Consider the following 15,583-nt stretch of genomic DNA (forward strand, 5'->3'; position numbering starts at 1 on the left):
GAATAGCAAATGAGAGAAGCTGCTTATACAGCTGTGTGCAAAAAATCAATATGTCAAGATAAGCTGATATAGAAACCAATGAAGAAAGAATGTTCAATTTACCCACTCTTTTAAATGTCAATAATAGCCAGGGAGATTGTAACCCAGTGCATCTGCAGAAGCACTACAACAAACTCGGAGATTCAGTGATCTTATTTCATTTCTTTATCCTAGAATAATTCTTAAAAAATATAATCTACTTCTTTACAAAAGAGACAGCCATTATTGTGTATACCATACTGTTATCCTTTTATATCTAGTCTTTTTAACTGACTTTATTAGATGTCATTGATTGTTTAAAAAGAAATCACCAGAGAATTATTTTGATTTCACATATAGTGATAGATTCTCACTTCTAAGCATAGATGTTGAGCACGGCTAACAGAAAACCAGCCATCTTATGGACGGCTTCAAGCTTCTACCCATACGTTCTACTGCCTTAAATTTAATATCTTATTTTCCTATTCGAATTCCTTCCGATATATAACCTCGTATATCTTGATATAGCTCTATCGTCGTAGAGTCGTAAGGACCTCCTCCCAAAAAAGCAGCGAGGATCCTCGCCGCTGCATGGCGATCTATATAGGCTAGAGTAGATGCTAGTCATATACTGGTAGATCATATGTTGGGCGTAGCTCGAGTCATTGCATGTGACCATTAGCATCACGGGCTGGATCAAACTGGAACACGCCAGAGAAGGGGCTGGAGAACACCAACAGATTGATTTGTATTTAATTCAACCAGAGTTATGCTTTAAACTGGAACAACAGATTGTATATGTATACATATATCACAGCCAAGTGCGCACAGTTGCCGGAAAAACAATATTGAAAACATAATTATATGCTACGCCACAACCACGGACGACGGAAAAGGAGAAGCAACATGATGCAGGTGATAAAGGGAAGTGGGAGATGAGTTTGGCGGCGAAAATTGAGGAGAAAAAAACAAAGAGAAGCCCAGATAAAACAGGCCAAAGTTCAAACTGGAACATCTCTGTTAAGGAAAAACAAGACCGGGGCAAAAGAAAATGGATTATTGTCAGAACAATAATAATAACAACAGCAACACAAACATGCTATTATGCTTTATCTAATTTCCGTCTCAGCGTCCTCGTTCTCCGCATCAGTTTTTTATGTTTATGCTTCTTCATTTTCAATTTACGCTGTCTCTTGACGCTGATGGCGGAGTAGACTTTCCGGCCCATTGAATGCGGCACGCGATGCTGCTGTCGATGGCGGCTCATCTCCGGCTCTGATATTGAAAATAAGCCTCCCTGGTCTTGTATCACTTTTTCACCTTCGAAAACAGAGGATGAAGGGGCGTCTTTGTTATCAATGCGGACGAGCGGTGAGCTGTGAGCTTCGTAGGTCTTGCGGCCGTCGCCGTGAGTGGATTCGGTGATGGTAAGGAGGGTGGAGTAGCTTTGTTCCTTCACATCTTCTTGAAGTTCAGATTCAGCGGCTTCGGTGGTTTCAGCTTCTAGGGTGGCATCTTGTTCTCCGAAACTTTCCATAGGGACTGGCGGTGGCGGGGGGTTGAATGGTCGGAGCTTCTTTGCGAAATCCTGGATGGAAATGCGGAGGTCGTCCATTGGGAGGTCATCGGGGCTGCTGAAGTGATCAGAGTCCACAGTTTTGGCAGATCCCTGAGAGATAGCATTTCCTAAATTGTTGTTCCCTACAGGGTGATTAGATTGGGTGTTGGGTAATACCCCCTCGATAGAGTTGACTACTGAGGAGAGGGTATATATGACGTCGTTTGGCCGGGGTTTGGATGATTTCTTCGAAGAAAAAATGGCATCAAAAGCATCTGGGTTAGAATTTGATGGCACAGACGTTGTGACGGATATCGGTCGATGCGTCGAGAAGAAGGATGCTACATGGATATCTACAGCAAGGTATTATTATTAGAAAAAGAGTCATGTCATGCGCTCCAAAAAGCCAAACCACGTGACACGACTTTGGAGGGCGGTAAAAAGATGTTGCTCGCGGAAATGAGTCAAAACTTACCATGAGGGTGAAGATGCTGTGTAGAAGGAACACTGGGAAGGTTTAGAAAGGGCTCATTGTTTTTTGATTTAGTAGAGACATTGCTGCTATCTTTGCCACCTCGTCGTTTCGCCGGTTTCCCCTCCCGCTTCTCGGCACCTTCTTTGTTCGACGGGCTCACGCTCTTAGTGGGAGACTGCGACGAGGTATCAATGCCCCGGGAGCCGTCACTTGGGGGAACGGGAGGTTTAGAAGATGAGTATCGACGTTGGTGGCTACTGGATCTTGACAGGCGACCTACGGCGGCTGAGGGACGAGCGGGAGGTGGGAGCGTGACGACTGGGCTCGAGCGAGCAAGGAAACGAGCTGAGGAGGGGAACATGGTTGGTACCGTGGAATGCGGAATGCAGCCGCACGAATTCAGCAACGGAGAACTCTTGTGCGAGTGCACAGTCGGTGGGAAGGGGGAGGAAGGGGAGGAACATCAGAGAATTGCAGCATTGTTGTGTCTTCAACATTTCAGTCCAAACCCCGTTTAGAGTTTTATTCCTAATTCGGACAAGCGCAATCACCAGTGATTATATCATCTGTGGGAGGATAACGTAATCAATAACCTTCCCGATCAAATACCCTTCCCGATCACTTCTTCACTTTAAGACACATCATACAATTTATTCATCAAAATGTCAACAACAAGTGACAGAAGAAACTTCTATCAAGAAGGCAGGATTCTATTAGCTATTAAGGCTCTAGATAAAGGTCAAATCTCAGGTATTCGAGCTGCTGCACGCGCGTACGAAGTTCCTTATTCAAGTTTATATGATCGATTACACGGCCGCACAACACGAAAAGATTCTCAGTTAAAAAACCGAAAACTCAGTCTTACAGAGGAAGCATCTCTTATTCAGTGGATTCTATCCATGACTGAGCGAGGCCAGTCACCCCGCATCACAACCGTACGAAATATGGCCAATTTGCTTCTTTCTGAACGAGAAATCAAGTCTGAATCCAAACCCCCTCCAACAGTGGGTGAATGCTGGGTACGAAACTTTGTTAATCGTCATGAGGAGTTAAAATCAACATTCTCTCGAAAGTATGATCACCAGCGAGCTCTATGTGAGAATCCTGAGATTATTCGTGGATGGTTTAATCTCGTACGAAACACCATTGCAAAGTATGGGATTGCACAGGAAGATACATACAACTTTGATGAGACTGGATTTCAGATGGGAGTTATTGGGACAGCCAGAGTAATTACTGGATCTGAGAGAGTTGATCGTCCGAATCTTATACAGCCTGGAGATCGGGAATGGGCCACTGTTATTGCAGGAGTTAATGCAACTGGTTGGGCTTTACGTACGATGATTATTCTAAAGGGAAAGATGCACCAATCCCATTGGTATGAGACTGAGAAGCTGCCACATGACTGGGTGATTGGAGTCAGTGAGAATGGATGGACAAATGATAAGCTGGGGTTGATCTGGCTTAAGGAGATATTTGACAAGGACACTCGATCTCGTACGAAGGGCAAATATCGACTCTTGATCCTTGATGGACATGGAAGTCATGCTTCAGCAGAGTTTGATCAATTCTGCTCTGAGAATGACATCATTGCTCTCTACATGCCATCTCATTCATCTCATCTTCTTCAGCCCTTGGATGTTAGCTGTTTCTCTCCTCTAAAGAAGGCATACAGACGACAGGTGGAGAAGCAAATGCAGCTTGGCATCAATCACATTGATAAGGAAGAGTTTTTGACTCTCTATCCAGCAGCTCATATGGAAGCCCTGAATGAGAACAACATCAAAAGTGGTTTTAAAGCTACAGGGTTAGTTCCGTACGATCCAGAGCAGGTTCTCTCACGCCTTAATACCCAGATGCATACACCCACCCCCCCAGGAACTTCTCATAGTTCTCAAGCCTCCTGGGCCACAGCCACACCACACAATGTACGACAAGTGGATCTCCAGGCCAAGAAGATTAAAGGATACATGCAACATCGTACACAGGGTTCATCCAGTCCAACCAATCGAGCTATGAATCAGCTGATCAAGGGGTGTCAAATGGCTATGTGTAGTGCTGCTATTTTAGCAAAGGAAAACAAGGAACTAAGAGCTGCAAATGAGAAGCAAAAGAGAAAACGAGGGAAAGGTCGTACATATATAGCTCAGGAAGGGGTTTTAAGAGTTGAAGAAGGAATAGATCGCGTACGAAGTGTCAATGAACAGGAAAATGAGAAGGTTGAGGTTTCTGACTCTCAACCACGAAAACGAGCAGCACCACGGTGCAGTACATGTGGTACTATTGGACATACTGCTCGTACGTGTGAAAGCTGATTTGTAAATGATTCTTAATATGATTAATCTATTTTTCTTATGTGATTGTTGTTCTATTTAGTTATAAACAATGAAAAAGAGTGAAGAAGTGATCGGGAAGGGTATTTGATCGGGAAGGTTATTGATTACGTTAACGTTGTTGTCATTACTAAAACTAACTACGCGAGAGCAACACAATATGTTGGGGGGCACGTGATAGGGTAGCCGTAGTACCACTAACATCATCAAACCCCACGTGATTATATCCGCTGCCAAACTTGGGTGCATATAGAGAGGTACTGGTATTGTCCATGTACGAATAGAATTGGGAGGGGACAACGAGAACAAGTAGTGGATATACATACTGAAGCGGGAATCCCCCATATCTACAGCCCGTACTGAGGGGGGATCCGGCTACTCTCCCCCATTCAACAGTGAAAATGAGAACATTTTTGTCACATCGTCCAGCCATTTCATTGAGGTTCTTGCTCTTATTTGAATTCGCAATCATTCGGAGCCATTTCGGAGTCTCATTCTCTTTAAGGCCCTTGGCTATCTATATACATACACAGTATAGAAGTAATTTGAGAATATAACCAGGAGATGCAAGGTGGGGTGAGCGAACGCTTCAATGCTGAAAGACAAAATCCTAACGTAGTGTTTTCCCTTCGTTTAGCATGGGTTGCCCGGCTCGCGCGCAATGGGAATCGCCCTCCAGTAATCCCTTTGCTCCGAAAATGTGAAAAACCAACATGCCATGCTTCTTGCTCTCGAGGACTGAATCTCAAATCTGAGAACTGTATCCGGCACGTGTTTGGTGTGGTTTGCTGTTTGATTTAAAGACCCGCATGATCATCAACATATCCGAATTTCTATCCTTGTTGATGCAGGATGGTCGACAGGGGTTATCTGTGAATCAAATGAAGGAGAAGGGACAATATTTGTGCATAGAGCAGAGAAGTGAAAAAGAGGGAGCAACGGGTAAACGGAAAGAATACTTATATATGAACAGTACGGAATGGAAAAAACATAACATAAAAAAAAAAAAAGAAAAAAGAAAAAAAAAGGAAACCAGGAAAGCATGAAGAAATCTTTCTAAGGCAGAAGGAAAATAATAAAGGGGAAACCTAATATAAGACTGAAATTCAAGGCCATAGCCAGGTCATTTCCCAGGTATCTCATGCTCATTAAGGGTCCGCGAACGAAGGGGAAAAAAAGTTCGTAAGAACGCATGAAGCAGAAGAAAAGGTTATCCGCTCAAAAACCTATTCATCAAGGATATTGGGTGATCAAACTTGAAGCGTAACAGGCGTGTAGTGGGCAAGGTCAAGGGCAGACAAGTAAACCGGGAGGAAGAGAAGAGAAGAGAAGGGTATGAAGAAGAAGCGAAAATAGAAAAAAAGTACACAAAAGCAAGGGCAAAACGAAAACATAGCGAAAATGGGGAAAGAAGATGTACATGCGTGCGAAGGATATAGCTACAAGCTTCTGGCCCTGCTGGTCGTAGAAAATACAAACTAAAAATGAACCGTTGAGATGGAAACAAGAAAAATAGAAAAACATTTGTTAGAGCTTACACATGAATATGTGGCATTAGATAGTGGCTCCTTTGCCAAGACTACAGCCAACCGAAAAAAAAAAGTCAGAATCCATTTCGTTGGCCACGAAGCAGAATCAAATAGAAAGCAGACTTGAAGGGAGAAAATCGAAGGGATGAGAAAGGGGGGTTTTATCGGACTTAAGGGTAATTTTGTAAGATTTCATTTTCGGTGGGGGAACGAAACAGGATGTATCTCTGTAGAAAACGCCTGCCGCAGATTATTTTTATTTGGTGTTGCACCTACAGAATCAAGTTGTTAAGGTTCTTCTGGATAATCATGTCTTGCACTGAGTCCATTGTGGCTTTTAGGAGGTTGGTGTCCGTTGCGTTCGTCTGGTGGATGTAGATTTCCCGTTCGGGGACTCGAGTGATACCGCGGAAGCGTTGTGCAAAGAATTTGACGGCCGGTTCAAAACTGCCTTCCGGGCCTTGGTAATCTGGGAAGTGTTTGGATACTGGAGATATAGCGATCTTTTCCTTGAAGAGATCTATTTTGTTGAGAAACAGGATCACCGGCTTCCGTTTGAACCACTCGCCGTTTACCAAGGATTCGAAAAGCATCATCGCCTCGTGCATTTGATTCTGCACGCACAACACATATAATCTGTCAGTTCATGCACGCATCGAAGATGTTTAAGACGATCACTGAGGTTTTCGAGCGTACCGCATTCTGATCTTCAACAAGGCATTGGTCATAACCTGACATAGCAACCATGAATAAAAGACATTGCACTCCTTCAAAGCAATGAATCCACTTTTTCCGTTCTGATCGTTGACCTCCAACGTCCATCATTCGGAAATTTATTTGGCCCAATTCAAATAAAGTTTCTGTGATACCGGTAGTTCGGAGTCGGGAATGGAGCATGTCTTGGTTGTTGGGTAGCCACCCAGGGGCAAACACGCGCTCGAGAGATTTGAAATAGCTGTGAAATAAATCGCAACATTAGGTTTATACATTTTCTTGATATCTGCCAAGACCAAGTTCTCGAATGTGCTTACTATTGAAGATTATCATGGAGTGCAAATTCGTGTCCTCGGGAAACGGCTTTTTGTACACCTTTATCTAGCCACAATTTTTGCATAGCACCCTTGATGCTGAGGTCACTGAAAGCCTCGTCCGAATCTACATCCGGATCTGTAGTACTCAATAGCTCGGCGAGAGGCTACAAGACATTTTATGTAAGCAAGCATCCACAGTTGTGATATCCGAACAGCTGAATTCAAGGTGAAGCACATGCCTTTGTCTCTTCGTTCTCGAAGTCAATTTGTTCCGTTTTCATAATATCCAACAGGACTTTGAACGCAACCACCATGTTAGAGTAAATGACAGCCCGATTTTGTCGTCGTTCGTCTTCTGGGAAGCCGCCTGAGTGGATAATTCGCATTTGCTTAATAATGGTGGACTTGCCGGATTCACCAGCGCCTAAAGTTAGAAATATCAAAACATGTCAACTCTGTCGACAAATTGCATAGATGTATAGATAAATAGACCTATCACCGGGGTGGCAAAGCGGATTTGTCTGACGAACCAAGAAGGAGAATCTTCACTGTCCGATCTTGAACCTTTTTGTCCATCCGGATCATCTTATCGATTGCAGCGGTTTGGCCTCACTGCTACCCTCTCATCTGGGTCGACAGGGGTGGAGCTTCCGCAACCCATGATTTGGTTGCGAAAAGCGCGAATCTTACCTATGAAAAAAGTGATTAGCCGGTAAAACAATGAAATGAAATCACGACCTCGTCTCGCTCCCAAATAGATGGGCGGTAGAGAAGGCAGTCTGTGTAGAGTCTGAATCGCCGGTTTCCGGATTTTATGGAGTCATAGATCCCCTTAGAATGAACACTATAGGTGATGCGGAATGGGTGACGAAAAGAAGGAGCTAAAGGACTAAGACATCACCGGTAGAGTTGTACATGGCTCATACTTACGACCAAGTGATTGGATCTCTTATGATGCACAGTCTATCCAGACCCTGCTCAGTTAGAATGCAAAGTATGCCAGGTATAAGGTAAAAAACCCTAAGCGCACGCGTGAGCATGGGGAACCGAAATACTGTCCCATTTTGGGCCCGTAGCTAAGGGGAGAACAGTAGGGAGGAAGCACATACTGGAAATAAGATAGCAGATACAGAATTCCCGAAGAAATCGGAAACGATAATAGGGCAGAATCCAAGTGGCACAAGAGCTATGGCGTGTATCTATTCGTGGGGTAACCAAGTGCCTTTGGTACGACAATGGGCTTCCGCCCACGCCTCCGATACCCCGGTGGAAACGGCTTGTGCAGAGCAAGCGGGCTTTGGGAACCCGAAAACAATACTATGTAGTTGACAGCCTTGGGCCGAGCCTAGCATATGCCTGTGCTCAGTGTTATGATGTGTCCGTTCTACACAGGTAATTGAATAGCGCAAGAGGGGAACCCAGAACGACGGGAGATAGGGACTTGTTTGAGAACAAGGATTTTTTTTTTTTTTAAAAAAATTTTTTTTCTTTGCGGGGTTCAAGTAACGTTTAACGTCGGACGAAATGTGTGATGGACTATGGCCGTTATATTGCTGATTGGAACCGGCTGGACGCTGTGTTAGGAACTGTTGCTGGAGAGAAAGCCAACTCACGGGGGGTTTGGTATTGGATTGGATCGCAACGGAGATTTACGGCGGAGATGGGCAAGAGAAAGGCGAACAACGTCTGGCTGTTTTGCCGGAAGAATGCGAATTGCGCAACACAAGAGCATTCACGCAGCACGGGGTCTCAACCACGACACAGTGAATTGGAGCGAGAGACAGGAGGAGAGTTGTCACTGGGAGGAAGCCTGTGCGATGATAGCGAAGAAATGCCAATTGCACCGGCTTGCCATTGTGTCCCGGCGGGTTTGGTGTTAGTGTCAGCCGCGCATGGGGGAAGCATCAGGCCGAAGTGGGCTCTGGCCTGCCTTGGCTCCCCGCCAGAGTCCATCCCAGCCATGCGAAATCTCCCATCCGCGAAGGTCAGCGGGTCAGCGGGCTGGAGCTGGAGCTGGAGCTGGAGCTGGAGCTGGAGCCGGGGCCAGGGCCGGATCATCGTCACAGCTGCGAGCTATTATTTTTATGTGTTCAAGACCGGTCTGTGTCTAGAGATGTCCCATCCCTCCTTTGAAACCTGCTGTCCTACGTTTCCAACGTTGACATATGAGCTTGCAGCGCGTTTATCTGTTGTCTGGACCAGGCCTTGACACCCTCCCTGGTGGCGTGGACGGGAAGAAACCGTGGCACGTTGCTTCTGGAGCCGTGGTTTTTGGGTGGGAATGGCTGCTGAGCGCTTAAAGAATTTAAGATTCCCCGTCAAGCCACGGCCCATTAATTCTCATGGCACCATTGCCTGGGAGAACGGCCAGCAATTGGCTCGGCAGGATACTATGATCTTAGTTGCATTAGTCGTCCGGCCCGCTAATCCAGCCCTGGAAGCATCCGAGAACATTTGCAACTTGCAAGGGCATGTAAAATCCATACTGTCCGTATCAAAACAGCAACGACCGGCAGCTCGAACGAAACGAGCAACCTTGTCCAATCATATGGCCGCTGAGAGTATTTTGTGCGAGTAAATGACGGCTACATGCTGGTGAGTCTCCACATCGTCTTTGTAAGTCGTCAAGATTCATCAAGCGCATTTCATTCACCATCCCTCCGAGTGTCGAGCACATTGTCTTCGTTATTTATTGCTTGTGGAAGAAGAAAGACTCTTGCGTGCATATCAACTATCATCCGTCCACAACAATCGTTAGCCAATTGTCGAGTTTCTCTACGCCTTCCGCTTACTCGCATGGTGTAGTCAAGCCCCGCCTGTTGAGTTTTTGGCAAGCATTTCCTCCAAACTCTCCTCCAAACTCTCCGCCAGACAATGGCTTTCATGCGATCATGATCGCCAAGCCAATGAAATGGTGGCGCCGTTTACCTTTCTACTGGTATTTTTATTAGCATACTTGGTTGAACCCCATGACTGTCATATTTCCTGAAGCGACCCGCATAGAAGAAGAAGAGGGAAGGGCAAAAAGACAATCTGAAAAAATTTGGGCAATCTGACAACAGTGACATGTGACAAGTGAGGAACACGCAAAATTGATATGGCGAAGCAATGAAATGGCTGAAAATGATTGTCAACGAATTGACGCCTTCCTGCGTAAGCCGATCCGAGTCGAATCCCACGCCTCCACAATGGAACTGCCGATTTTCAGGAGATGGCTTTTTTGGCTGCTTTAAACGGATTCAGCGTTTCAAGAAAACAGCTTGACATTTCTTCCATGTTCCGCGAGCCAGTAGAGCCGCCGGTGACCTTGCATAGTACTCATGACCAAGACAGCCAAGATAGCCGATACTTGGAGCCTCCCCTAAAGAAGTATAGTGAGGACTGGCGCCCTACCCCTTCCGGAGCGCTCTCAGGAAACAGAAAAGATTGGTCACATTTCTGTTTGACATTTTCACTTCGATTCTCAGGTTACCTGCCTGTAACTAGTGGCCATGCGCTTGGAAAAACGGGGATAGGGCTCATCCATTCACGTTCTTGTGTCTTGTGTGGCTTCTCAGCAGTCATCAGCTCATGGACTTCCGGCGCCCTGATTTCAAGGTCGTGGCGCGAAAGCAACCAGCAACAAAATATGATATAATTTGGCCAACCATGTAGGAATGAATGCCTGACTGCTAGCGACTGGTGCTGTGATTGTCTCAGAAGCGCTCATGGGCCCGAATTAGCCCAACTTCCTTGCTCGTCTTCCTTTTTGATTTGAAGTAAAGCTACGTGCTCTCCTTCAGGTTTCAAGCAAAGCACGGCTAGAAGCAAGACGATTAGCCGGGCGTCGAACCCGTTCACCAAATCCTAACCGGGGGTATATAGCAAATTATGGAACGGACATATAATCGTGATGATAAGGTAAAGTATGGTGGAGCCTAATTAGATTCAGATGTCTCGTCAAAGGGAAAAAAAAACCACACTTTTGTTAGCTCTCGCGTCTGCAGCTGCCACTCGTTTGGAACAGATTAGCAGCTCTGCAAACCAACGCTTCGGGTTACCTCTACATGGATGAATGCCGCGTTGGGATCCCATCCCATTGATCGTCATTGTTGAGCTTCCATGAACAAATTTACTGGACCCATTATTATCATGGTAACGGAAATTTGATAGGTACGTTTAGCGAAAATCTGTTTGAATCGAGGGTCATGACTTTGTGTGTTTCGATTTCTCTTGACTCACAGCAAGAGTTAACGATCTTCCTTCACCATACAAATACTTCGCTGATTTCACTTCCACCCCTTGTGGGACAAACTTCCGAAAACCATCTGGCCTGAATTTACCAGTTTGAATATCACTGTATCTTCGCTCGGAGGATTTATACTTATACCGTAATTTGGCTAATTTACACTCGTTCTAAAATTGATTACGGTGCGTAAGCATACCATAACTTGACAAGGCCTTACATTTACTTCAAAGTATGTTAACTGACTTAACTACTCCGTAGTGTGAGTAGTTCTATTATTCATTTGAGGTTAGGGTTAAATAGTTAACTAGTTTAGTTAACTAAGGATTAACGCCTGGGAAATACGATAGTTACATCATCTGGAGATTGAGAGGTGCGTGAGATAGTCAACTAAATATCGCTGGAATGTAACTTAACTGTTTATGTTTCTCGCAAAATCTTTAGACTGTCTCATCCAATTTGTTGGTAGCGAAAAATCCTGCATCCCTGGTGTGACAACATATATATCCTGATACAGAAGTCAGAGGATCAGTTTCAAAGGGAATCTTAATTCGTGCAAGCTAACATTATGCTAGGTATGAACATAACTCAAATATCGTCTTCGACGATCGCCAGGTTTTCTCCAACCAAAAGAGCGTTGGGTTGAAAGGTAAACAGATCGTCTGGCACCTCCAGGGGGGCTATTTACAGCAGGATTCTGCTAAGTTCAAGAGTTAACGGAATTTCAATGCAGAAAAGGATCTATTCCAGTTCACTTGAGGCCGTTTTGTATACGACGAGAGCAGTCATTTCAGACGGCGGTCTATTCGGTTCGATCTTAAGCGGATCGAGATGTTTGCTGCAAACACCGTCGGTGCTGCACGATGCATCAAAGATCAAGAAATGCCTGGACAGCCTATATAACAAGGCTGACACTCTAACTATGAATATAGGTAGAGAAGTCATTATTGGAAAGGTCCCGAACCCAAACACTGGCATCCAGCATCATCAGTTGGTGTACTGATACTAGGTGAGAAATGTTCTACAGACTTCGCCACCGCAGGTGTATGCTTGGAATTCCATAGAAACAATCCGGTCAGCGCAGAGTCTATTGTGATGATAAAATGCAAGGTATACCCCGCGCCCAAATCCAGGAGCGTTTCAGCTGCAAGATTGGATCAAACTATGTTTGCAATTTTTCAAATTCCGAAAACAAGGGCGACTTGAGCCAAATTCTCTTTATTCCGAAACCTCTACTATTGCAAGGATATCGAGTTAGTAATGCCAAGGACTCAACTGCATGTTGACGAAGCAGAGCAGCTTGTTGATAGTTCCCGATTCGCTATAGGCCCTGCTGTTAGCCGAGAATAGGTTGACGATACCAGATGGAATCTGCGATATGATAATGGCTCTTTAAGCCACGTCTTCCTATCCCATTTCTTTCGCATCTGCTCATTATCTTACGCTGGCCTTCGCTTAGCAATTGTGTTTCGAAAAGCTACGGCTGTTAGAACCTCCCAGCAAATACCTAAGCAACTTGTGATGTCTATCAGCCCACTGCCGCGAAGAAACTTGCAGCACTTGAGTCTTACTCTCAAATTTGGAGTGTTCTGTTACCCAAGGAAACAGCCTCTAGGACAGGCCACCTCTGGCATAATGATATCCATTTGGAAATCATATATATGTCAATCCCGCCAGCCTCAGAGAATTTCTTGGCATCATAGACTGGAAATCCGTGCAAATAATCACTCTTTTTGACCATTGCCGGAACCGGGACTTCCTTGGCTATGAGGGACCAGCCTTTGCCGACCTAATATACCTCCCCACTACACCGCAGCCTCCCTTATTTTGTTTGCCACCAATCAGTTCCATATGTTCTCAGAATAAGGTTGGGAATGGAAATAAGGTTTGGAATGGAAGAAAGAAGGAAAATAAAGAAGCGTAGATCCTCTAATACCCAAAAAAGTTGACAACCTTGATCCGCCATTCGCGCCATTCGCGCCATTCGCGCCCTTGCTACAAAGCGGTTTTCCACCATGTGTCTCATCGTTGCATCCCAGACGGCGATATATATAAAAAAAAAAACCCTAGAACTCTGCAAAATATAGCGCATATCGATTCCGGAGATCTAAAGATGGCGGCTATCTTGGATATCTTATCCAAAATATCGCCGTGCGTGGTGAAGCACATTCCTGAGAATCATTGCGACTTGAGCGATGGATGGTCGCAAATTTTCCCGGGTCCAAAATTCTCTATTGAGTTCCCAAATGACCGAAATTGATAAAGAAATGTACAGGCTGCTGACTCGATATTAAAATTATGGTTTCAATCAAGGAGAAGTTGAGGGACTTGCGCCCTGAAATGGGCCTCATCGGGTACCATAATTACGAACTCGCAATGATAAAATTGCGGCAGTTCAAACCAGAGCTCATGGATGCACTTGTGAAGAATGATAAAGACAAGGAGATATTTTTGAAATATTGGCCGTTTGATTGCTGAGAGTGCCAAGCACACAAAATTGCGATTGTTTACGTACTGCATATCCACATGATAAGTGCGAAGAATTTCTTCCTATCCCACGGCCAAATACAAAGTAAACTCACAGGGACACGAAAGATATGATAAATCACCTGTGAGGCTATCCGGGCACCTGTTCAATAATCAATTACCCTCTCCAGCGTTAATATTCCCTGGAGCCTTTTGTGATTGACCCCAGCTTCCGCATCATTGATGCAAACCTCTTCTCCCCCACCCTCGAGCTTTCCAGGCTTTCTGTCATCCATTTCTTAAAACATATTACCTTATTAGTTAATGACAAATTCCACCCTAAGAGTCAATTCGGTGGAGTAATGTGCATGATCATAGATCCACCGCTGAGGGGAGAAGATCTGTCCCAAACGCTGAGCTCCATGGCTCAAGCTTATAAGGAAAATATGATCTCCTCTTGATTGAGCGGCTGTGATCAGAGATCACAACAATTTTCTGCTTCAGACCTGCTTCTGCCCTTCTAGTTGAAGTGATTGCATTCATCTATCACTTTACCTCATTTGCATGTTTAACAGTACGGTTTTCAACAATTCAGTTCGCAACCCGATGGAAGCCATTTGATCTTGTGGTGCTCAATCTCCTTGGCTTCAAGTAATATTTGTGGATGTCAGGTATGTCCCAGAAGTTGTGATAACAATTTTCAAACCAACCCTTTTAGCTCATTACAATCAATCAGCCATTCAAAACTGGCTCTGCCTAGCTGCTTGATAGAGCCCATGTGAGATACCCAAGATTCATGGTTTCCAAGAATGAGGTCGACAGCTGTGGATAGCTTGCACTGGGTTCTTGTTCCTTCGCGGACAAACCTGAGTGAGCTCGTTTTGCTCAACTTGGCGTACTATTTTCTTACGCGCATTTGATTCATTTTTGAGTCTCGATGCCCCGTGATTCAACGGGGATCTTCGATTTCCAATAGGTTCACATGATACATCTGGCTTCCATGCCATGCGCTTCTCGTATTTGCCGATACCCGCGTCGTCGAACTTCGAAATATGTTGAGCAAAGCTCGGGAGTCAGAAAGCCTCGTTTTTGAAGCCCCAACTCTAGCGCCTTGTCAAATATTTGAAATGTTCCCGCAGCCCAGTTTGGCTGTCAAAGAGGCCAATTTAGTTTCCAAAAATGTTTCAACCTTTGGCGAGGCAGTGGAGAAGAAGATATGACAAGGTTATCTGATCCTGTGTTCCTTGAGTATACGAGTGCCCAAGCCAACTTTCTTTGAGTGGTCATTCAGTGCTCGATTCTAAATCTGGCTTTTTTCAAGCAGACATCATGAATTCCTGGTGCAAATACCTTTTACATCAATTGGGCTAGTCGTTTGGATCTCAATTAAACCCGCAAGCTCCGCCCCTTGCGCTTCACGGAGTGGTGGAGATCATGACACCAACTGAAGCTCAGCACAACATCAGAAGCAATTCTGACTTCCAGTGTTGCAATTCCGGAACCGCCGTGATCAGCACATATCGTTGAGCCATCTTCGCAGGCTGGAGATTGGGCCTGTGATAACTCACGACCACCACTTGCTGGGATCTGACTTGTTACATGACCTCTGGTATTCCCAACCGCAGCTAGCCTGTCTTCCATCCTGGCTTACCTACTGGAAGGTTTGATCTTGTTCTTGTGGGATGATTCTCCGTTATGATTTGTAAATGGACAGGATCTTTCGAGAAGAAGAGAGATACTTTCAATAGTCCAACAAACAAATCAACTCCTTTCAAATATTCAGGCATTGAGAAGGAATCGTACCTCATCAGTTGCCTCACCGGGACCTCCACTCTTCCATCCTGTCAAACCATATGACAACCTGTTGCGGACTAGCAGAGAGTTTCTGATTACTTCTTAACATACTGTAACAGGCTTGCAGTTCATTCAGGCTTAGAATCCAACCTGG

At 44.9% G+C, this 15,583-nt stretch overlaps 3 protein-coding genes across 3 annotated transcripts; 1 reads left to right on the forward strand and 2 right to left on the reverse strand.

The window, feature by feature from the left end:
* Window positions 1–1,120: 1,120 nt before the first annotated feature.
* On the reverse strand, window positions 1,121–2,412 carry HCAG_04993 (predicted protein; the record flags this gene model as incomplete). Its single annotated transcript, XM_001539476.1, has 3 exons — window positions 1,121–1,131; window positions 1,204–1,704; window positions 2,052–2,412. 3 exons carry the CDS (start codon window positions 2,410–2,412, stop codon window positions 1,121–1,123), a joined length of 873 nt encoding a protein of 290 aa, XP_001539526.1.
* A 583-nt stretch (window positions 2,413–2,995) lies between these two features.
* Window positions 2,996–4,450, forward strand: HCAG_04994 (conserved hypothetical protein; the record flags this gene model as incomplete). Its single annotated transcript, XM_001539477.1, has 2 exons — window positions 2,996–4,349; window positions 4,428–4,450. 2 exons carry the CDS (start codon window positions 2,996–2,998, stop codon window positions 4,448–4,450), a joined length of 1,377 nt encoding a protein of 458 aa, XP_001539527.1.
* Window positions 4,451–6,185: 1,735 nt separating this feature from the next.
* On the reverse strand, window positions 6,186–7,529 carry HCAG_04995 (guanine nucleotide-binding protein alpha-2 subunit; the record flags this gene model as incomplete). Its single annotated transcript, XM_001539478.1, has 6 exons — window positions 6,186–6,527; window positions 6,610–6,868; window positions 6,945–7,008; window positions 7,073–7,108; window positions 7,180–7,368; window positions 7,475–7,529. 6 exons carry the CDS (start codon window positions 7,527–7,529, stop codon window positions 6,186–6,188), a joined length of 945 nt encoding a protein of 314 aa, XP_001539528.1.
* Window positions 7,530–15,583: the final 8,054 nt, after the last annotated feature.

The sequence above is a fragment of the Histoplasma capsulatum genome, genomic scaffold, assembly GCF_000149585.1.
Source record: "Histoplasma capsulatum NAm1 scaffold_5 genomic scaffold, whole genome shotgun sequence".
Classification (NCBI taxonomy): Eukaryota; Fungi; Ascomycota; class Eurotiomycetes; order Onygenales; family Ajellomycetaceae; genus Histoplasma; species Histoplasma mississippiense.